This window comes from Ceratotherium simum, chromosome 29 (assembly GCF_057802395.1).
Source record: "Ceratotherium simum simum isolate JZ-2026a chromosome 29, ASM5780239v1, whole genome shotgun sequence".
NCBI classification, from domain to species: Eukaryota; Metazoa; Chordata; class Mammalia; order Perissodactyla; family Rhinocerotidae; genus Ceratotherium; species Ceratotherium simum.
In genome coordinates, this window is record NC_141928.1 from 1,817,421 (window position 1) to 1,841,610 (window position 24,190).

At 58.0% G+C, this 24,190-nt stretch overlaps 1 protein-coding gene across 3 annotated transcripts in view; it reads right to left on the bottom strand.

The window, feature by feature from the left end:
* The window catches only part of NACC2 (NACC family member 2), a 76,700-nt gene that overhangs the window by 24,793 nt on the left and 27,717 nt on the right, over nt 1–24,190 (bottom strand). For 2 of the 3 annotated variants that reach the window (XM_087418777.1, XM_087418778.1), the window contains exon 2: nt 9,490–10,445. In XM_087418777.1, the coding sequence (XP_087274903.1) occupies nt 9,490–10,381 (892 nt within the window). In that variant the 5' untranslated portion in view covers nt 10,382–10,445. Of the gene's footprint in view, nt 1–9,489; nt 10,446–11,694; nt 12,296–24,190 lie in introns of those variants that run through there. The other variant, XM_004423657.3, reaches the window with a different exon arrangement.

Consider the following 24,190-nt stretch of genomic DNA (forward strand, 5'->3'; position numbering starts at 1 on the left):
AGTGGTTAAGTGCGCGCACTCCGCTGCGGCGGCCCGGGGTTCCCTGGTTCGGATCCCGGGCGCGCACCGACGCACTGCTTGGCAAGCCATGCTGTGGCGGCGTCCCATATAAAGTGGAGGAAGATGGGCACAGATGTTAGCCCAGGCCATCTTCCTCAGCAAAAAAAAAAAAAGAGGAGGATTGGCGGATGTTAGCACAGGGCTGATCTCCTCACAAAAAAAAAAAAAAAAAAATGACTGACAACTGTACAATGAAAATGGATCCATTTTACTGCACATAAATTACTTCAATAGGGCAGATTTTTTAAAAAGGTGATATAAAGACCTCTTCATAATTCACTAGGATGAAGACATGTTAAGGGAAATTCAAGCAGAAGGAAAATGACACGAGGTGGGAACTCCAATCTGTACAAAGTGTGAAGAACTGGACACAGCACGTATGTGGGCAAATATGAACTTTTTTTCATGTTTTAAATTTCTTCAGAAGAAAATTGGACATCCACATGAAAAACAAGTTAGACTCTCGACCTCTACCTCACACGTTATACAAAAATGAACTCTAAATGGGTCAGGGACTAAATGTAAAACCCACAGACATAACAGATCTAGAAGAAAACAGGAAAAAATCCTTGTCATCTTGTTAGGTGAAGACTTAAATACTGTACCAAAAGCACGATCCATAAGGAAATAACTGATCATTTAACTTCATCAAAATTAAAAAACGTCTATGAAAGACACTATAAGGACTGGGGTCTGGGAGAAATGGTTTACGAATCACATACCCAACGTGGGACTCGCACCTAGAATGTACAAGGAACGCACGACACGCAACAACACTCAATAGTCTCAATAGTCAAAGAGCCCAATAAGAAAAGGGCAAAGGACTCAAAGAGGCACTTGACCAGAGCAGATAAACGGATGGCAAATAAATACACGAAGACGCCCAACATCATTAGGCATCAGAGATACAAATAAAAACCACAATGAAATACCAGTACAGACCTATGAGAATGGCTTAAAAAAAAAAGACAAAACCAAGTGCTGACGAGAAGACAGAAGAACTGGAACTCGTGCACGGTTGGCTGCAATGTGAAATGATACAACCGCTTTAGACAGGAGTTTGGGCAATTTCTTAGTTAAAAATACACTTCCCATGTGACTCACAATCTTACTCCCAGATTAATTTATCCAACAGAATTGAAAACTGAAGTGTGTGCAAAAACCTGTACACAAAAGTTTGTAGCAGCTTAATTCATAATTAGTAAAAACTAGAAACAAGCTAAATGTCCTTTAACTGGCAAATGGATAAACAAACTGTGGTATAGCTGTGGTATACAACTCAGCAATAAAAAAGAATGAACTACAAATTCAGACAACATGAATGAACCTCAAAGACGTTCTGACTCAAAGGCCACAGGCTGCATGATTCCATTTATGACAGAAAACAGATCAGTTGGTTGCTGGGACTCAGCAGGAGGGGGAAGAAATGATTACAAAGGGGCCACATGAGGGCGTTTTTAGAGGGATGAGACTGTTCTGTATCTTGATTACGGAGGTGATTGCGTGACTACAGGCATCTGTTTAAACTCAGAGAAGTGCACACCAAAAGAGTAAATTTTACTGTGTTTAAATTTTTTTTTTTAGGGGCCGGCCCCGTGGCTTAGCGGTTAAGTGCGTGCGCTCCGCTGCTGGCGGCCTGGGTTCGGATCCCGAGCGCGCACCGACGCACCACTTCTCCGGCCATGCTGAGGCCGCATCCCACATACAGCAACTAGAAGGATGTGCAGCTATGACATACAACTATCTACTGGGGCTTTGGGGGGAAAAAAATAAATAAATAAAAATTATAAATTTTTTTTTAATTTTTATTTATTTATTTATTGTGTGTGTGTGTGTGTGAGGAAGATCAGCCCTGAGCTAACATCCATGCCAATCCTCCTCATTTTGCTGAGGAAGACTGGTCCTGGGCTAACATCCATGCCCATCTTCCTCCACTTTATATGGGACGCCGCCACAGCATGGCCAGACAAGCGGTGCGTCGGTGCGCACCTGGGATCCGAACCCGGGCTGCCAGCAGCGGAGCGCGCGCACTTAACCGCTATGCCATGGGGCCGGCCCCTACTGTGTTTAAATTTTAAAAGTGACTAAGAGTGGAAAAAAGATAACTGGCTGTTTCAAGCAAAAATAATACCATATTATAAGGCTTATAGCCTAGGAAGAAGTGAAATATATGACAAGTGTACAAAGGACTTGGGGGGGGGAAACGAAGACGCTGCTTTAAGAGTTGTAAGTCACATGAGGGCATCATTTAATTGGGAAAGTACCTGGGGGCAAGTTAAAGATGTGGTGTAAACTCTGAACAACCAAAGCATAAAGGAGATATAACCACCAAGTCAACAGTGGAGCTGAAGAGGAACACCAGAAAAAACCCAGTTAAAAAATGTGCTGGAAGGGCTGGCCCTGTGGTGTAGTGGTTAAGTTCAGTGTGCTCTGCTTAGGTGGCCCAGGGTTCGTGGGTTCAGATCCCGGGTGCAGACCTACACCACTCATCAGCCATGATGTGGCAGCAACCCACATATAAAGTGGAGGAAGACTGGCACAGATGTTAGCTCAGGGCTAATCTTCCCCAAGTAAAAAAAAAAAAGTCCTAGAAAATAGGGAAAATGAAAACAAGGGCAAATAAAAAGCAAATAGGGAGATGATAGACTGGAACCTAACTCCATCAAAAAGTACATTAAATGTAAATGATCTAAAGACTCCAGACAGGGCCGGCCCCTCGGCTTAGCAGTTAAGTGCGCACGCTCTGCTGCTGGCGGCCCGGGTTTGGATCCCGGGCGTGCACCAACGCACCGCTTCTCCGGCCATGCTGAGGCCACGTCCCACATACAGCAACTAGACGGATGTGCAACTATGACATACAACTATCTACTAGGGCTTTGGGGGAAAAAATAAATAAAATTATAAAGACTCCAGACAAAAGACTGCCAGATTGGATGAAATTGTGGAACTCAACTACACACCCTATACGGAGTGCACTCGAAGACACAGGTGGGTCAACAGGAAAGATGGAAAGAACCAACACACGCAAATACTAAATGTAAGAAAGTTGGAATGACTGCACTGACACCAAAGTAGACCAGAAATGGATAAACTCCATGAAAGACACAAATTACCATGGCTGGAACAAGAAGAAAGAGAACTCTGAATAGTTTACATCAAAGTAATAGAATTTGTAATTAAAAACCTTCCCACAATTAACGACGGCAAAAACACTAGAGGCCCAAGTGGCTCTGTCAGCAAACGAATTCTATCCAACACCTAAGAAAGAAGCAACATCAAACCGACACAGGCTCTTTCAGAAAACAAGAGAGAAGAGAACATAAGATCAGCATTATCCTGATACCAAAACCGGACAAAGACATTTAAGAACACTACAGATAATTAACTTTCATGAACACAGATGCAAAATTCCTTAAGAAAATATCAGCAAATTGAATCCAGCAATATATAAAACTGAAATACATAATGACCAAGTGGGGTTTATTCCAGGAATGCAAGGGTGGTTCAATATTTGGAAATTAACTGATGGATACACCACATTTGTAAAATTAAGGAGAAAACTCACATACTCATTTCAATAGATGAAGAAAAATATTTGATAAAACTGAAACCTCATTCATGATTTAAATAAAAACCTCGCAGGAAACCAGTGAACCGCTGGCAGGTGGAGGTTAAACATGCGCCTCGAGTATGACGCAGCAGGCCCACTGGTACACAGATGTTCACAGCAGCGTGACGACAACAGCCCCACACAGGAGCCACTCACACGCTGCCACTGGCGCACGTCCACAGCAACCAAGAGGACCAAGGACCAACGCCTATGACCACATGGATCAATCTCAAGATGTGGAAAAAGTCAAAGATCAAAGACTCTGTTCTGTGTGATCCCATTTACAGAGATTCCAGAAAATGCAAAACTACAGGGACAGAAAGCAGATGGGTGGTTGCCAGCGGCTGGGGTGGGGGGACCCAGCGAAACATTTTAGGGGAGTAAATGGTTCTGCATCTTGACTGTGACCGTGGTACCTGCCCGATTACAATTACCAAACTCGTCACCTGTACACTTGAAATTGGTACATTCTATTGTGTATAAACACGTTCATAAACAAAAAGGAGGGAGAGAAAAAGGCAGGGCGGACGCACGCAGCACAGATGGGTCTCGAGTGTAGTCTGCCGACGAGAGGAGTCAGACCAGAGCATGCACCGTAGGACTCTGTTTACGTGACGTCCTAGAGCAGGCAAAGCATCCAGAGGGACAGGACGCAGAGCAGAGGCTGCCTGGGGTGGGGCAGGGCACGCCAGGGAGGGCTCGAGGGCCTCGGGGGGACGGAAACGTTCTCCACCAGACTGTGCCAACGGTGCCACAGCCCAGCCTCAAACAGGCACGTTTTACACCCATTTCACGGAGGTATGTAAGTTATACCTTAATAATTCGGTTTAGGAAGAAGAAATCTCAGGGTGTCTGGGCGTTTGAGGGTTAAAGGTGACATTGCACGGAGGCGCTCTGCCCTGCACCTGCCCTGGCAGAGGCCGAGGCCCAGGGAGCCAAGGAGGCAGGCAGGCCAGCCCTGGGGGCTCTCAGGGACGAGCTGCAGTTGGCACCTGGAGCACCCGGCCCTCAGGGCAGCCTGGGGCCAACCTCCTGGGTGCTCGGTGGCAGACACACACCAGGCTGGCACCTCCCTCGCCTGGCCCGAGCTGCCGGGGAGTTGCCCTAAAAGGGAGGGAATGCCCCTACCTCTGCTTGGGCCCCACCCTGGCCAGGCCAGGGACAAAAGCTCCGCCTACTCCCCAGGCCCCCTGGTTTGGGCTGGCTCTAACAGTGCGGACACCCCAGCACCAGCCAGGAGGCAGTGCGGGGTGATGAGGAGCGGGATTTGCAAAACGAATCCAGCCTCCTCTCCCTTCTCTGTGCCCCCAAGCGACAGTCCTTGAGTTCTGAGCTGCGGACAGGCTCGGAGCGGCCTCCGACAGGCGTCCCCACTGGCTGACCAGCCAGGAGATCCTGCTGGAAGGGCGCCGTGCCGTGGTGGAGAGGGACGGACAGCTGCAGGCCGGGCCCCCATCCGCAAGATGGGACGGCAGCAGCAGTGACCCTGTAGGTCATGCTGAAAAGGGCCCGGCCAGGGGCAAGGCTTGCACAAGCTCCTCTCCTTCCGCTGCACAGGAGGCATCTGCAGCCTCTGCTGGGAGCGGGCGGAGCTGGGAACAGATGTGCTGCCGCCTGTCAGGACCACTCCCGAGCACTGCCAGTGCCTGTGCCACGTCCGGGCATGGGGACAGTGGGCAGGTCCCGGGAGAGCCGGCTGGCCCCCGGCGGGGAAGGCAGAGCAAGACCGCAGAGGGCCACCACTCGTGCTGGGCTACCAGCTCACAGGCCACCAGTCATGTCGTGGCGCACGAGCACAGCACCCCAGGGGTGGGCCTCTCCTGAGAAAGGATTAACTCAGAGGCGCGCGGCTGGTGTATAAATACTGAGGCGTGCCTGTCTCAGACACCCGCAGGGGGCAACATCTGCCGGCTACAACTAAACATCTGCCGGCTGAGGGGCGGCTGGGGCTGGTGCGGGAACGCTGGCCCAGGGCACAGCGATGGTGGCTCGGAAGGTGGTCAGACACAGCAGGTGGGCCCCGTGTTCCCCGCAGAGAACAGGGGCAGAGCCCAGGCTGGCGCCCGGCACCTGTCCCACCACACGCTCTGTCCACTCATTCTCCCCGCCCTCAGCCTCACTCCCCGGGCCAGGGGCGGCCTGCCCCGCCTCGCTGTCACCTCAGCCATGATTAAATACTTGTTCAGGGTCCTGTTTGCTGTCTGTCTGTCTCCCCCGATGGCAGGTCAGGGGCCACGCCCAGCTAGGCCACCACTGCTCGCAGCTTGTGGGTCCACGTGTGCCCAAGGAGCGTGAAGAAGTGGAGACCACGTGAGCAGACCCCTTACCATGCTGGGGTGCCCTCTGTGCCCTGCCCACCCCAGAACCAATACCGACCCCCACAGACCCCCCTGCCTTGACCACCCCAGGGGTGGCCCCTCGCTACCAGCACAGCAGCTGACATGCGGACACTACCAGCTCTCGAGCCCTTGGGAGCTGGAGCCAGGGCTGTCCTGAGCCCCAGAAGGGGACCTGGGGGGGTGAACCCCACAGCGAGGAGGGGCGGGAGCATGACGGCCCCGTCCACGCGCCCCGCACAGTCAAGGCCTTCTCGGTGGCATCACTCCTAACAGCAACAAATCAGAAACAAGGCCAATGTCCTTCGACGGGGGACTGGAAAAACCAACCCCAGGGGCTCCACCCAATGGACAATGACACAGGACTTGGAAGGAATGAGAAAACGCACAGGACGGAAAGAGGCAGAAAACACGGCAGGGGCTGCAGGCAGTTGTCCACAGGCTATGAACTTCATCTCTAATATTTAATTCCTTTGTTTCCGAAGCAAGAGCTCGCCACGTAGGAGCTGCTAGTGGTTCTTCTGGAGGGCAAGGGTGGAGACGGGGTCGCCAGTGTGGTGCTCCACGCTTTCCTGCACAGAGGATGCTGGTCAAAAGACCCTTGACGGTCACTCAGGCCAACCACTCCCTTGGCAGGTGGGGAAACTGAGGCCAGAAAGGAGAAGGGACTCCTGAGTGTCCTTATGCCATAGGGGTGCACCTTAGAACATTCCAGATTTCACCAGTTCAAAGAGAGCTCTGCCCAACCCTTGTCCAGGCCGAAGCCTGGGGCAGCAGGCCATTTGGCCACCTGAGGGGGTATGAGAAGGTCCTCTGAACAGGCCAGGCCAGCGCAGAGAGAGCCCTGGGTACAGGGCGCCAGCACCTGAGGGGCAGCCAGCCTTTGGGGACAGGCCTGTCTGCTTGCCCCCAAGGCCCCCACCCCCACAAATCTCTTCCCAGCACGCCCGGCGCCCGGTGATGCCAGCGACGTCACTGCCAATAACCTAGATTTTAACCAAGAAATCACACACCCCCTCCCTGCCCCACTTATGGGCTCACGGAGGAGAAAACCCAGACTGTAGATCCTGGGTCAGCAGGAGGAGGCCGGCCACACCCTGCGCCCCACCCACTGCCCCTCCAGTCTCCCAGCTTCCCACCACCCAGTCCTACCTCCCACATCCCCAGGGGAGACGGGGTCAAGGGGCCGTGATGGCCGCAGGACTCCCTCCTGTCACCCAAGGCGGGGTGGCCCCTTCAGGCCCACAGCCTTGGGCCGGGTCTGCACCCCTGGCCTCAGCAGGACTCAGCATCTCATCTGAGTTCTGGGGCCAGGGAGCTGGTGAGGTCAGTCATGGTCCCGGCAGCGGGGCAGCTTGCCTCCCAGCCCCAACTCTGGCCTTTCCATGGCCACTGTCCCATTGGCTCCTTGGAAAACCCAGGGATACAAGTGGGCCCCACTGTCCAGGCGAGAAGAGGGCGCCAGGCTCGTCCAGCGGGAGGGGCAGGTGCATTCAGATGGGCTACCGTGTTCCACCAGCACTCAGCAATCCCAACACCTGTCCTGTTTCTCACCATCCTGAACACGCCAAGGCTCGAGGCCACCCTGGCTGGGCGGGGCTGCGCAGGGAGGACCCTAAGGAGACGACCGGCAGCCGGAGTCCTCTCCTGGTTCTGCAGTGCACTGCCATGGGCCACTGGTGGGCAGCCCCCACCCCTGGGGGGTCCACCCCAGGGGAACACCCCTGACTCCTCCAGAGCCCGGTCCAGCTGCTGGCATGAGGGTAGTCCTCAAGGACTGTGGGGGTCTGCCCTAAGCCCACGTGCCCTGCGGTCCTGGGGAAGGGGTTTGGGAGCCGCCCCAGCTCCCTCTGGCCCGGTCTGGGGCTCCACGTAGCGCTTCCCCCAACTCCCTGGTGGCTGTCACCAGGGGGCAGAGGAACATGTACATGGGCGGGGTTCCTGAAGGTCCCTGCATGCCAGGAGCCCCGTAGGCCCTCTGGAGGGCTGGGCCACAGCTTGCAGGTTTCTTCCTATGGGGAACACCCCGCCCTACCCTCTACCACTGAAAGGAGAAACCAAATCCAGATCCAGGTGGTCTGCACTAGCATCTCGTGGAATTCATGCAAACACGACAATAGGTATTTAAATGAAGTAATGAGTTCTAGGGAAAAACCATCACCCACAGCCCCTAGGGGTGGGGGCACCCAGGGCAGTCCTCCCCCGCAGCTCTGAGAGGGAACCGAGTTGGCCAGACCAGAGGCCGAGACCCAGCTGTCCAGTCCTCGGCCGCTCTGGGGCCTGGCTGTCCAGGGCCTGAGCTGGTGGGCATTCTTGGCCCCCTCTGCTCCTGCCCCCTGCTCTGATGGACGAGCACCTGCCTGGAGGTCGAGGAGCAGACCGAGGGGGGAGAGGTGGGGCGGAGCGTCTATCCCATCAGAGCACGAGGACACGGGGGGACAGAGGAGAGGACAGAGTCCCCACACTGCCCCTCGGGGCCCCAGCCCTGGGACGTCACTGCCTGCTGGCACCGTGTCTGTGGCTGTCCACTGGACACGGGCCCTGCATGCAAATCAGGGCAGGCAGCGGGCCCAGGCACACAGCCAGTTTTCGGGGAACACGGAACACAGGGAGATACCCGATCCAGGCCCCAACTACGGGACCCTCTGCCCAGCAAATCCTGACCTGTCTCTGGGAACTGTAATGCAGTCTCCAACACCAGGCATCTCAAATGAGGGCATCTCAGGTTTACAGGTCCCAAAGAGGGGAGCCCCACTCCCAAAACTAACTTGGGGGGGGGCAGCTCATTCAGTTCAACAGGCACTTCCTGCCTGTCCCTTGGGGCTGGGCTAGGGAGGTGGTGGCAAAAGGGAGGGTACAGGGGAATCTCTGGCCTCATGGAGAGGCAAGACCACATGGGTGGAGAAAGGGCTGAGGTCAATGGTCATGGAGACGGGCCTGCCGGGGCACTCATGGTACCAGACAAGGTCACTGAGGTCTTGAGCAGGTGAGTGACCAGCCTGGGTCACACAGTACCCTCTAAGCCCTCTGGCAGGTCCTTAGTCCACTGAGGCCCTCAGTCTCTTCACTTGCCCAGGGGAGCATGGAACCCTGTCCCACATGCTATACTGCAGCTTCCAGCCGTTTTCACTCAGCTGAATACTCGCCTGTGGCCTCTCATCTCATCCAGGATGAAGTTTAAAGTCCTTAGCTGAGGCCTGCAGGGCTGACCTAAGTCCTGCTCCTGCCCCAGGTCTCAGCTCCTGCCAGCTCAGCCCGTCTGGGTGAGGACTCTTCCCTGCTGGGCCCGCACACCTCTAGTACAGCGGCCTCCCCGAGCGAGCTGGCCCGGCCCCCAGGTGTGCCGTCTTCCCAGCCAGGCTGTGAGCGCCACAGGGCAGACGTCAGCTCTGCTCCGGTGCCCACATAGGACCTAGCAGCCCACCCATGCCCGCCGGCAGGTGGCCACTGCAGCAGCACAGGGTGGGCCCCCACGCGCGTTACCTGCATAGCTGCCTGTGGCCTTGATGTACATCTGGCCGTACGGCTCCTCCACCATCGTGTCGTAGGCCTCATCGTCCTCCTCGTCCTCCTCATTGTGGTAGGAGGTGGGGCTGTCGGTGGTGGGCAGGCTGCTGGCCCCTGGACTGGTCCTCTCCCCCTGGGAGTAGGGCACCTGCTGGATGCTGGGGATGAGGGTGGCCAGGCTGGGCACCCCATAGTAGGAGACCCGGGGCAGCTTGAGAGGGGCCACGCCTGCCGCCACAGCAGCACCCGCTGCCACTGTCGCACCATCCCGGGGCCCCGTCTCCAGCGGGCGCTTAGACGCCAGGCCCGGGCCGGCGGCCGGCGGCAGCTCCATGGCTTCATGCTTCACGCGGGTCAGTAGCGGGATGGGCACGGAGGGGGACACGACGTAGGGGGGAGCGGCTGTGGCAGCGGCCGGCTGCAGCTGGTTGCAGGGGCTCTGGGGCTCGGAGCTGGCGTCCTCGATCATAGTGGTCTGCGAGTCGCAGTGGGGCGAGCTCACCTTGAACATGAGGTCTGTGCCGCGCTCCACGATGTGCTGGATCTGCAGGAAGCCGGCTGTGTACATGACCACGAGCTGCTCGCTGGCCGCCATGGTCAGCCTGCCCGTGTAGCAGAAGGACAGGATCTGCTGGAAGCAGGCGGGGGGCACCGTGCCCGGCAGCTCAAAGGCGCTCTTGCTGTTGCCGCTGAACAGGTCTCGGAAGTAGAGGCTGCTGGCGGCCAGGACGGCCCGGTGGGCCTTGAAGGCCTGGCCCTTGACCACAATGGACACATCACAGTAGAGGCCCAGCAGGCGCTGCTCGTTGAGGCAGCCGAGCACGGTGTTCCCGAAGTTGGGGATCTCGATGTGCAGCATCTGCGACATGGTGGGCAGGCGCCGGCGGGCACGTCTCAGACTCTCAGCGCGGGAGTGGCCCGAGCGGGCACATCTGTGGGAGAGAGGGCGTGGGGGACACACGGTCAGGTTCCCGGACGTCCAGCCGCCCACCCCCACAAAAGACTAAGGAAATGCGCCCCCCAAGCACCCCATGCCCTCCTCTACCCAGTTACGAGAAGCCCCAGTCGCATGCCCAGCCAGCAGGATGCCCCTCACCACCCCGGGGTACTCCCAGAGCCCCCCCAGCCAAGAGCTTGAGCCCACGGGGGCCGGGAGACACCCTGTCCTAAGAAGACAAGAAAGAGGCCTGCACGGCAGCGCGACGGGACCGGGCAGCTCAGCCCCGCGGCGCTGGGGAGGGGCGAGGGCGCAGGTAGACTCTTCTCCCAGGAAAAAGTTAGCAGCAAAGGAGCCCCTGGCAGCCTTTCCCCTGGGAGGGGCCAGAGCCCCGGGAGAGGGGGCAGGGCGCCCAGGGGGTCTTCAGGGGGTCTCCGGAGGCTTTAGCTTTCTGGTTTTTCCTCTTTGCCCTCAGAGCAACCACGCAGAGGGCCCGCAGGGGGGACTTCTGCCCCACTGGCTGGGGAGCCAGCCCCCTCATCCCCTCGTCCAGGGTAAGGGGTGGGGGCACCCCGGGAAGTGAGTTGAAGCTGGGAGAACTCAGGCGGGCTCTGAAAGTGCTCCGCCATCTCTGCTCCCTCTCCTGCAGAGATCTCCAGGGCTCGAGGGGCTCTGAGCTGCACAGGCTGCCCCGCCTGCGGCCCGGCTCCCCAGGTCCCTGAGCTGCCGTCAGGCACCCAGCGGCCAGACCAGCAGTTGGGAGCCTGTCGCAGCCCCACTTGCACGCCCTCCTGGTCCCCCAGCTTCCAACGCTGGCCAATCCCTGCTGGCTCGGTCCCAGCCCAGGTGACTAAAGGGGTCATGGGGACACTGGGGGGAGGGACCAGCAAGGGCGCCCCAGGGGCTGGGGCCGGGGCTCCAGCGCTGTTGATCTGCTGCCCCATTCAGAGAAGGGGGGCTGGGGACGGACAGGTCGGAGAAGGCGCCGACCCAACTCCGCGCAGCCGGCGCCCGCACAAAGGGCCGCTCTGTCCCACGGGAGGAAAGTGCAGGCGGCCGCAGAGGCGCCGTGCCGGCTGGCCTGGCGGAGGGAGGGCAGAGGGCGGAGCGCCTGGGACCCCAACCCCGGCTGGCCGACAGGAGTTGGGCAGGTGGGCGGCCGCTCCGGAGAGGGGCCGCAGTGCCCCCACTGCGGAGAAGTTGCTGGCCCGGCCGGGTGGCGCCGGCCAGCAGGGGAGACCTACCTTTGGCCGCTGCCGCTGGTGGCCCCGGCACTGCCCGCTCAGCCTGGCAGGGGCAGGCTTGCCCGCACGCCGGCCGCCCGCAGCCGCCAGCTGCTCCGGGAATGCAGCAAACGGAGAGGGAGCCCTTGGGGTGGGGAGGGCGCGAGGAGCCGGGAGAGGAGGAGGAGAAGGAGGAGGAGGAGGAGGAGGAGGGCAGAGAGGCTCCGCGCTGGGCTCAGCGGCCGCAGCTCAGCTGCACCCAGCCTGGCTCTCCGGGGCAGCGCACAGCATCTCAATGAAGAGGCCGGATGCAGACGGACATTCAGGCAGCTCTCGGGAATGAATAGCCGCCTTTGATTTGGGAGCCGAAGTAAATGCCAGCTCCCAGCCCCGGCTTTAAAAACAGTGGAGTGTTGGTGCCAGAGGAATGCACGCTCCGGGTGTCGGTACAAGACAGACTTTTGATGACTCACTGCAATGCAAACAAAGATGGCAGAAATACTGTACTGTACGTGGAGAAATGCTTCGTGGTGCCACGGCAACTGAGACAGCCAGGAAATTTATAGTGCAGTTTTGCATATGAATTACCCAGTAAACTGCCGCCCTGCCATCCAGTACAGCCGAGTGTCAAAGCATTTAAACTATTCCAAACAGTCTGCAGGGCTGGCAGAGCCGCCCAACTCCTCCAGGGTGGGCGGGGCAGGAGAAGGGGGGGGCAAGGGGGTCGGGCAACCCTGGATGAGGGAGGGGAGAGGGGAGACGAGAACATGAGGCAGAAGAGGAGAGAGCAAGTGGCTGGGGAGGAAGAGGCCCAGAGATGGACGGCAGGGCAGGGCCCACGGTGACCCGTCCTCTCTCCTTGGGGTCCCAAAGCAGCAGGCCCAGCGAGTCCAGCCCCAACATCCCATATCCCACTCGCCCAGGACAGTCATCCAGGTCAGCTCTTTTAAAAAAGAGTAACTTTGTGAGCACAACTGGGGCCTGTCCCACGGTAGCCGGCAACTAGGAGCTCCCAATGGACGTCCCCTGGATGGACCTGCCCCAGCAGAGGTGGCAGCAAAGGTACCATCCCCCAGGTAACGAAATGCGGCCGGGCTGCCCGTGCGGGGCGCACAGCCTCCGACCTCTATTGAGCCTCTCCTGGGGATGGGCCACAGCACCATGCACACTGCATGTCCCGCTACAGAGGATGGGCACCTCGGTCCAGGCTCACACCACTACCTGCTGGATTGTGGGGGCCTTAGGGCAAACCACTGGCCTGCCCAGCCTCGGTTCCCCCACCTGCCACCAACTGTGGCCCTGGGAAGGGCATAGGCAGCCCGCAAGAAGGGAGAGAGTTGAGACTGGAGATGGCCGAGGTCTGGTCCCCTGCAACGCCCAGCATGGCTGCCATCACCAGTGAACTAACCCTGGTGGCTGAAGCAGGGAAGAGGCGGGGGTGCCAGGCAGCACCCCCCTCTGTCCCCTCCAAGGCGTCCGGAGAGAAAGAAAGAGCCATCTGGCGCTCCCGATTCACACACCGTGGGCCCAGCTTCCGACACCAGATAAAAAGCCACTGAATGGGGAGCAGGAAGAAGTCCAGGTGTGGGAGCCGCCCGGTGAGCAGTGGCCGGCAGAGGATTCTCTGGAGGCGGCTTTGTGTCTCCTACACGGGGCTGGTGACAACTCGTGGGGTGACAGCAAGACAAGGACAGCGATAGGGATGTTGACAGAAATGGTCCCACTCGGCCACTCTGAGGCTCGGGGGCCCTGCGGGCGACAGCAGGAAGCGGCCGGGCTCCTTCCACTCGAGGCCCCAGGGCACTGCGGCCACCATCTCAGCACCAGCCAGGCTTCCATCTGGCTTGGTGATCGAGCGAGTCCAGACCTCGGCCCTCCCTTGCCTCTACCTGCCTGAGCTGAAAGCAGCGCGAAGCCAGTGCGGCCACAGCGGCCAAGCCCAGAGGTCAACAGCGTGAGCCAACACCCGGCACACTCGCGCCACGGCCCCCTCGTGGTGTCCTGTCTTCACCGCCCTCAGGAAGCTGCCTCCGGCCATGGACAGCCTTTGCCATTGCTAGGGCACTGCCACACCTCAGCCGCCCAGGGGCCGCAGCGGGCATCCACATGGATGCCTGTCTCCATGCCTCCCACCCCGGGCGGCCTCGCCAACTGGTCTTTATCCACACCCAGGAGGCCCAGCCCTGGGAAGCTCCTACCAAAAGCCCTGTCAGGCCCCCAGACTGCGCGGTGTCATCCTGGTGGTCCCCCTTTCCTGAGGCCTAGGAGGAGCCCAATGGCCCCAAGACGAGGGGACTGCAGCCTCAGGGTGGGGGTGGGGGCACAGCCCCACGTGCCTACCCAGCCACAAAGGAAGGCAGATGGGGGCACAGGCAGAACCAACGTGGATAAACAGAGGGACACCCAGAGGCCGAAAGATGTCGGGACCCGTGATGAGGAGGGGACAGGAGGGCAGGGGCCAACCCTGGCCTGGGTGAGGACTCGGGCCCCAGGGCCCCAGGCACACAGCCTTCCACTGTGCGCACCCTGGCCCTCCCAGGAAGAGAGCCTGCCAGGTGCCCCTCATGAGCTCAGAGAGGGTGGGACAGGTCTGCCCAATGCCTGGCGGGCATTTAACCGAATGCTGGGCACGGCTGCAGAGAACAGCAAGAGAGGGGCTGTGCTGCCCAGCGACATACAGTGCAGTGGACAGCGGTCCCCAAAACAGTCCCCTTCACAGACCCATAGCACCCACTGCCAGGAGCCTCCTAGAGAGCAAGGTGGGGTCACCTGGCCCGATGGAGGCTCTTGTGCCCTGAGAGGGGGTGACCCAGCCTCGCCAGGCAGAGACCAGCAAAGGTGCACTGTGCACCTGCCCCCAGAGGGTCCCAACTGCCCAGGGCTGGGCGGGTAGTGGTCAGATCCTAAACTGAGAGCACAGGACAAACCAAGGCCTGTAGGGCCTGGGCCCTCTCAGCACCACCCCCATGTGCCAGGCCCTGCCCCAGCCACTTCGCATCCACATCCTGTGGCCTCAAGCAAATGCCACCACACCTGGGACATTCATCTGTCAACGGGGTCAGGTTTACCCTCAGGCGGTTACCGTAGGGTCAATGGAGACGATATCAGTAAAGCCCTGGGTGTGAGCCTGGCACACAATGCTCCGGTAAGCTGCACCGCGATGACTCACCTGCCGAGACCTGGGGGAGAGGGCGATGGCCCGGGGTGGGGGAGGCTCTCCCTCAGCCACCAGCCCGCCTAGGCCCCCGTCCAGTTTCAGGGGCCTGCACCCCAGGGCTGAGGGCCAGATCGCTTGCCCAGAGAAGGGACCATGATTCCCCTGGTAGGTGACGAGCCTGCCTGGGTCCCCGGGGACCGAGGACGACTGGCACTGTGCCGTCGTGTCCTGAAGCCACCTGTGCAGGTGAGGCTGCGGCCCTGTGGCCCGGCCTGTGAGAGCCCGACGAAGGCTGGTTTTAGGTTGCTTTCTTAGAAGCCTCGCCGGGGCAAGAACAAAGCTGAACTTGAGGAGGAAAGAATAAAATAAAGGCTTGGTTTACGGACCCGGGCCATGAAAGCAGGACAAGCCTCAGGCCGACCCTTGTGCAGCGGCCAGAGAGAAGAGGGCCAGGGCCAGAGCGGGCCGAGGGGTGGCCATCTGCCGAGGAAGGGAGGCACCTCCTCGCCTTTCCCTGTGCAGTGGGGCCCAGCCTGCCGTGACCACCCTCTCCTCTCTGTGCCTCAGTTTCCCCACCTCCTGCTTCCCAGGCAGTGCCACCTATTCCATTTCCCCTCCACAGCGAGATTCGTGTGCCCATTCACTTATGGAAGGTTCTGAAGAGCCAGGCAGAATATCAGAGATCTCTAACTTTGTTCACCCCAGCCATCTTCAAAGCCACCGCACCACGGAACCCTCCCCCTCATAAAGCCCTTCAGAATGGAACCCCCTTTGGGAAGCCCCTGCTGACTCCACAAAGCCAGAGTCCAGCCCCTGTAGCTGTGCCAGCCTCGGAGGGGGAGGTCCCCCATCCACACAGACTCTGAGATCTCCCCCAGAATGAGAAAACGTGAGCAGCCAGGGGGTCTCTTCTCTGTGGACCCTCCCTCGGGGATGGCCAAAACCAGACCCTGGGGTTACAGGTTGTCAACCAGAGGCCTCCCAGCCCCCGTCCCCACAGGCAGCGCAGCCTGCAAGTAGACAGAAGGAGCCCAACGGGAAGGGGGCGGAGTACTGGCCCCAAGAGCTGCAGATGCGCCCGCACAGGGGCTGAGGGATCAGCAGGGGGTCAGAGTCCCATAGAAGCCCAGCTAGGACCTGCCCACTGCTCCCCACCCTTCCACACCCACCCCAGATCCTGAACGTCTTCCTGTGACAAGAGCATGGCTGGGAGGAGGAATGCGAGTCTGATTTCTGCAGGATCACCACCAGCAAGGGAAAGAAGGTGAGATCAACGAAATTAAATAAAATTATTGTGCAGGATTTAATTTAACCAACCTAATAAGAGGCTTGGACCTCGGCAAACGCACGACCATTAAACACACGCACGGTAGGGGAAGGAGGGAGGCAGGTGCACCAGGAAACATTCTGGCAGGAAGAAAAGGAACCCCTCTTGCCACCCCACCACCCCTGCCCACAGTCGGAGGCCGTCTCCACGGCAGCCCCACTGCCCAGCTGCCAAGCCCTGCCGTCTCGGGGGAAGCCAGCCTGGCAACAAGGACCCCTCCTAAAAGTCAAGGCGCTCCAGAGTTTGGGGCACAGCCCCCGGCCACATCCCCCAGGACGGTGTCTCACAGGGAGGAGGAGGTTCCTCTGTGAGTCAGCACAAACACACGTGAGCACACTGGGCATCGAGAATACCACCCGGCGGCTGCATGGAGGTGGCTATGGGAGGCTGTTAGGAGAGCGAGGGGGAGGGGCCTGCAGGAGGGAAGCTCACTCCCATCCTGTCCCCTGATGCTCTGGCGTGGCCGTGGAGCTCTGCTCCTATGAGGGGGCAGCCCGGAGGTTGACCCTTCAGGGCTCCAGGTGCCTGCTGGAAGCAAGGCTGCCCAGCTGGGAAAGGCCAGGTCCCCTGAGAGCTGGGGGAGGCACCACCCAGTTTGGGCCTCGGGTTTGCATTAAACTTTTAATACATCATAAAGCAGCCACAGGGCCTCGCTGCTAATGGAAGGGCCGGCCGCTGCGAGGACCCGGCAGGCAGAAGCAGGGCTCCACAGTAGGGTCTCAGCTGCCAGTAGCCCCTCCCCATGGTTCCCAACAATCACCGCTGCACCGACTATGTGCTCGCCTCCCAGCCCTCAGCCCCTCCAGTCGGTGCAGACGAGGACACTGAGGCACTGCAAGGGCCGGGACCTGTACCCCACGCGCCCGGTCACCACCCTCCCCGGCTTCTCGCTTTCAATACCCACCGTCCCGGGCTACGGTCATCAAGACAGCGAGGACTGACCCCACTAGACTGAGGCCCAGACTCACCCCACGCCCCCAGGACTCTGCTGCAGAGACAGGAAGGGGGCACACAGGCCTCTGAAACTTCTGGGTCACAGGGGTCCCCGCGGGGGGGGGGGTCCCACCTCTGAGACCCCGGTCTGGCTCACCATGCCCCAGCCCGAGAGGAAGAGACAAGAGGCCTCCTGTGTCCAGCCAGGCACCTGGGCAGCCTCCACCCCAGACACAGCCTGGACCAGCTTCAAGCACGAAAGCTGGTTTTAACTGCACTAACAAATGTTTGCCTGGAAGCTTTTTTTTTTTCCAAACAGAGAAGGGCAGCATGCCAGAATCTGCGAATTCAAAAATGTGCTTATCAATCCTTCCTCTGGCTGCCCCAAGGAGAGAGCCACAATACAGAGCTGGTCCTCAGACAGACACAAGCACACACGTGGGCTCCTTACCACCCAGCACTGGGGCCTCCAGACACACCCCCACTCCAGGCCCTGAGGGCCCAGGGCACCAGGCAAGCCCCCAGTAGCCAGGCCCCATCAGACCCTCCAGCCACAGGACCATGGGGGGGGGGGCGCGGCTGGACGGACACCCCAGCAGATGGGACAGCGGGTCCTGTGTCCCACAGCATGTGGTTATGCAGTGGGCTCGGACCAAGGGTCCAGTCTAAGGGTGTGTGTGACCCAGCCCCACATCCAGAGGGACGATGCAGCCTGTGGCTCCTGACACGCCACCACTCACTAGGTATGACTGCCTGCCCCCAACCTGCCAGCCTCGGACCCTCCACTCTCAAAGTGTGGGTGGGGGGTCCGGGGTCAAACAAACACGGCATGAGCCCGAAGAGGCAGCAGCAGCAGTCACTCAGAGGAGCAGGCGCTCACTTGGTGGGAGGGGAATAGACCCCACGAGCCACCTCCCACCTGCGGCCCCCGCCCGCCACCCCGCCACGGGCCGAGGACCCACCAAGTCCACGAGTAACCACCAACCAGTTCTAGAAAGCTTCCAAAGAATTAAGCAGTGTTTTGAACAGAGCCGACAATCTCTCACCCGTATTTGTAATTTAAATAACGTAAGCTTGAAGAGTGTCTCCCTCGGGCATAGTTTAATAACTTAAAAAGCCAGCCCGCTCAGCTCCACGTACAGACAGTGCCCTTCTCCCCTCGTGGCTGAAGCAGGGTCTCTGCGCCCAGGCGGGGGCACTGGGGTGGTGCGGGGAGCAGGGGCTGCCCGGTGAACTCCCAGGCCCTGACCCCCTGAAAGGCAGCCGCAGCCTCGCTCTCCCCTCTCCCCAGCCTGTGGGGGTCCCAGAGTAGCTGGGGGAGGGTGGGGAAGGGGTCCTGGGCCAGAGGGCAGAGGGGGCGCCAGGCCCTGTGCGGTCACCCAACTCATTAAAGACAGCGAGACTTTGCACACACTGCCATCTTTAATATTCATAGCTCTCCTCATCTGCATATCATGCCATAAATAGTCGAGGTAAGACACAGAGCTCCCTGCATTTCTAATTATGCTTAAAAATCTAATGTAAATCAGACCGACACAGAAACACTAAATCAGCCGCTGGGGGGGGGGGCAATTACCCTGAGATGGGGCCACAGTGCACCGGCCCCCACCTCCCTGCTCCCTGCACAGTGGCTGCTGAGATGGCCCAGAGCCACTCCCTGGCCAACCTTGCCCACATGGGCCCTGCGGTAAGAGGCAATTGTGGGGCGGGGGAGACGGCCGCAGCACCTCAGGGACCCCACCACCCCCTCACCCCAGGCTGCCTGCCTATTCCATCTTCTCCCAGGGGCTCCTGGGACAGCACTCCTCTCCCATCTGGGGACACCCAGCCACCTGCCGCGCACAGGTGCCTGGCTCTGAGGTGTCAGGTGGAAGCAGCAGGCACCTGTGCCCCGGGGCTAGGCTCCCGGTTCCCGGGCTCCCCAGTGCCCTGGCTGCCTGCAGTCAAGCCCCGGGGCGGACTCCCTCCGTCTTCCTGTCTCCACATTTAACCCTCTGGACACTGCCCCTCCCACTGGCTTGCTCCGCCCTCAGAAGATCTGACTCACACGCAGCGACTACCACCATGGGTGTGCCCCCACGTCCTAGGGCAATGGCCCACTCTGGGGAATGGAATTCTGCAGGAATCCAGGCAGGGAAGGAAGCCTAGCCACTGAAGGCCTTCGGGACCAGACAGGGGGGGTCTCCTGAGCCTCGAGTGGGGCTCCAGCCCTGGACAGGCAGGAGAGGCCTGGGTGGGCCTTGGCTCTGCCCTCTGGGCCCAGGCCTCCTGTCTGCAGGGAGACACAGTGCAGAGGCCCACAGCATTTAAGTTTCTGGGACAGGGAGAGGGGTGCAGAGGCCACGCCAGCCATTCAGAGCACAATACAGCACCAACCATGGGTGGGCACCAGAGGGCATCGGGACCCCCACAGATGGTACTGACACTCAGATCTCAGGGTCACTGTGGGCCAAGGGGCAGCTGGGACACCAGGGGAACCCAGGGGCAAAGCCGGCACCCAGTGAGCCCGGGGGAGCACAAACCAACAGCAGGTGACTGCCCTCTGCTCAGCCTGGCCTCCATCAGAGCCCCACAGCGTGCACCCACCTCCTTCCCCTCAAACAGACCCCAAACACCCCTGGACCCCCACCTTCCTGGGCGGCAGAGCAGCAGCGATCAGCACACACCCCAGGCCCAACCCTGACTGCAGCCGAGACTCAGCCGGACTTCCTGCTGGGGACTCGGAGCCCTTGCCCTGGTGCTCCCTGCTCCTCCTGCGGGGCAGTGGCGGGGCCACCTCGGGGGACCCACGGGAGGGGCAGGCCCAAGTCACACCGGGGTTATCCCACTCTGCCTTCAGAGAGATGCAGAGGCCTGCTGCCCGCATCTGCCTGGCATTACGCCCAGATCTATTTTTAAGCCCATTTACTAGAAATCCCACAAATTAAAGGAAATACAGATAATGCAGTAAGAATCCTGGGGGCCAAATAAAAGCTACACATAATCGTCCTCGTGCTCCAGTGTGAGAATCTTAACCACAAACCCAGACCTCCCCGAAGCCCGTGTGGAACAAGGAGGCGCCTCGTGTAGAGGAGGAGAGAGGGGTTGGGGAGAAGGGAAGTCCTGAGCTGGGCCCTGCGATCAGAGGCACGGGCTGCGGGGCCATAAAAGGTAATTACCGATATGAAAAATAAACACCGCAAACACAGACACCCAACTTTATGGCCTGGGAATGCCGTGCAGGCAGCCGGCGCGTTCTTTCTGGAAGGTGGGTCCAGGCAGCAGGCAGGACCTGTCTGCTCTCCCCATGGTGGCCCCTGTGCAGGGCAGGGTGGGGGACGCCAGGCTGGGACCGGGATCCCTCTCGCCAGCGCCTGGCTGCGGTCAGTCGCAGCTCCCATCCCTTCGAGCCCCACCCGCGCCATTTCATGTGGCTCCCGCCACAGGCCAGGAGGTGGGCTATGGAGACCCAGGCTTTCCAGAAACTGAGGACACAGAGCTCCCCCTCTGCATCCTGGAAGCCAGCTCAGACCCAGCCAGCCCCAGAATCACAGGGCCCCCCGAGAGACTCTGTGTGGGGGGGATGGGCACAGGTGGAAGGGGAGTCAGGAGGGGAAGGGGTGAGGGTGGGTGTGTGTGTGGGTGGGTGACATCCCTGGATCTCTTGGCCTGAGGTCTCACTGTTCATCCTGGACTGTCACAGGGTAGGGACAAGGCCCATCGGTACCACATTCTAGGATGGAAGAGACACCCCCCTCGGGGGCTAGGAGAGAGCGAGAAATGCCAGGTGGGCCAGCTCCTCCCCAGGCCTGGTCCTCGATTGCCCTGGAACCCCACGGAGGTCAAGGAAGCCGCAGCTTCGAGTTCCCATCCTGCCCGACGTCAGGTGGTCTCCTGGCACCTGGTTGGGGTGAGTGGGGTGGGGGCGAGCGCTCCTGTACCTCAGGCACACTGGAGTGGGTCGCGTGCTGCCTCCGGCCGCTCAGACCCCCAGCTCCCACGTACCAGCACTTGCTTTGCTCAGATGCTTCCCCTCGCCCTCCAGTGCCAGCCCTTCCCACCGGGGGGTCCTGGCCATTGAGGGGTCACCTGGGAACACAGCCTGCAGGAGAGGCTGGAGGCAGAGAGAAGGGCGAAGCCCCCCATGAAGGCAGCAGAGGAGAAAGGAGCCAAGGCAGGCAGGGCAGGGAACGGTGGATGGACAGACATGCTGATAGTGCTGAAGAGGGGCTGGGGACCAGGCCGTGCAGCACCTGGACCCAGCATGTCCCCCCCAGCCCCAGCCCCACAACGTCAGGTCAGACAAAGGCCGGCCGGAGAGGCCCTACGAGCAACAAGCAGAACGGCTGGGTGTGGGAGCAAGCTTCTGAGATAGACGCACATCCATTCCAGAGGGACGGCAGACTGGTCAGAGAATTATCAAACACTTGGAAATAAAGCAAATGTTAACTGCTCAGCCCCTCCCCAACACAGGGACTCTCCGAGGACGACCACCGTCTGGGAGGACTGCCCTCTGACTCACGTTCTATCCAGCCCCCGTCAAGTTACGTGCAAACTCGCTCATTTCTGTCAGGATAGATGCAAGACTTCTCTCTGTAGAAAAGACGGCCCCAGAGAGTACAGGCTTCTGCCCCGCAGGACAGCTGCCAGCGTTGGGTCTCGTCCGGCCAGTCCAGATCACCTGGTCTTCCTTCAGTCCCTCGGTGTCGCCTGGCCAGCCAGCTTCCCAGCCTACCAGCTCCTTCCCCACGGGTTCAATACCTCCCCGACATGCACTCATCTCCTATTTGTACAGGGTCTTGTTTATAACTGGTATAAAACTACACTCTGATGGGTACCCCCAACAGACTCACCTGCAGAAGCACCTCAGGCTGGTGGTCTGAGCTCAGCCCCACACCGAGTCGCCCATCTCCCCGAGTGAACCCAAGAGGAGCAGCCCTCAGCCTCCACTTTTTCTGTTTTTATTGTTTATTCCACCCCCATCCACCCCAGACTGTTTTTGTTTCTGGTTGTTGGCCAAGTCTGTCAGTCCATCTGTATCCTATCTAACTTGTGGTTTGGGCCACACCCCTTTTCCGTGGCTTAGACCCAGGATGAGCAGTGCCCAGGACCACTAGGCTGGTTTCGGCCACACTGTCCAGAGCACCCTGAGACCTGTGAGACCATGAGTGGGGGCAGCAATGGCTGGGGGCTGGCTCTCCAGCCTGACCACATGGAGACTCCGCAGGGTAGATGAGGGGATTCTGTCTGTCCCTATCGGTCATCTGTTTGTTCATCAATCAAGGAAATAGCTCCTGTCCCCTGCAAAGGAAAACACCTGTGAGACGTGGAGAGGTGAGCTGTTTTCCGCGTTTACTTCCGACCTGTGGCTGACGCTGCAGGTGCGCTGTGTGCCATTCCTCACCTTGAGGGTGGAATTTTTTCCCACCTCTGAAGGGTATTCATGCCTTATAAAATCTCTTAAAGAGCTGTGTCCTCATGGGCTAATAGATAATAAGGAATTTCATAACTCAACATTTTCAGAATCCCCAGAACATAAAGAAACTGAACTTCTTTCTTTTTTTTTTTTTTTTTGAGGAAGATCGTCCCTGAGCTAACATCTGCCAATCCTCCTCTTTCTGCTGAGGAAGATGGGCCCTGGGCTAACATCCGTGCCCGTCTTCCTCCACTTTATATGGGACGCCGCCACTGCATGGCTTGCCAAGTGGTGCGTCGGTGTGCGCCCAGGATCTGAACCGGCGAACCCCGGGCCGCCGCAGCGCAGTGCGCGCACTTAACCACTTGCACCACCGGGCCGGCCCCATGAACTTCTAATTATTTTAAATGAGCTAGCATTCAAGGGAGAGGGGACCCTTTTCAGAGAAACTCCTAGCTCAAAAAGCACTTCCATATAATACCCCAAATTCCTGTAATCGAGGGGAATTCTGGACAAATCAGGCTGCTTCAACAACTTGAGTTGAAAAAACAACTCGATGTCTCTTCCCTGATTTATATCAAGCACATATTTTACTTTCAAGATCTAGATGTGTTTTCTCACAAGGAAATAGTTAATCTGAATTTCCTAAACTCCACATACTGTTTCATCAATCAGAGAATCTAGCATTACTTTTACATGATGCTGAAGATTATGAAAAAAATATAAAATTATATAGTCAACTATATTGAAGAATTCTGACAAACTGATACCAAAATTAATTGTGTTAGACTTCTGCTTCTGGGAATACGGAATACTGGAGTGTTGCTTTAAAATCTCTGTCAGATAATTCTAACATCTATCATCTAAAAAGGCCCAACACACACAAACGACACATAAAAACACTCAGCACATAAGAAACACTCAACAGGAGCCGGCCCCGTGGTGTAGTGGTTAAGCGCACGCGCTCCACTGCTGGGGGCCCGGGTTCAGATCCCGGGCGCACACCGACGCACCACTTGTCAGGCCATGCTGTGGCGGCGTCCCACATAAAGTGGAGGAAGATGGGCACGGATGTTAGCTCAGGGCCAGTCTTCCTCAGCAAAAAGAGGAGGATCGGCACGGATGTTAGGGCAGGGCTGATCTTCCTCACAAAAAAAAAAAGAAAGAAAGAAAAAGAAACACTCAACAAACTAGGAAAGAGGGGAACTTCCTCAACCTGATAAAGGGCACAAGTGAAAAACCCACAACTAACATCATACTCTATGGTGCAAGACTGGATGCTTTCCCCCTAAGATCAGGAACAATGCTAGAAGGTCGACATTGTACCAGAAGTTCTAGTGAGGGCAACTCGGCAAGAAAATGAAATAAAAGATGTAGCATTGGAAAAGAAAAAGTAAAACTATCTCTATTCATAGATAACATGATCTTGCATAAAGAAAATCCTAAGGAATTGACCAAAAAACTATAAGCAATAGTTCAGCAAGGTTGCAGGATATAAGATCAACATACGAAAATCAAATGTATTTCTATACATTTACAATGAACAATCCGAAAATGAAATTTAGTAAACAATTCCATTTATAATGACATCAAAAAGCATAAAATACTCAGGAATAAATTTAACAAAAGTATCGTAAAACTTATGCTGTGAAAACTGCAAAACTTTATTGAAAGAAACTAAAGATCTAAATAAATGGAAAGACAT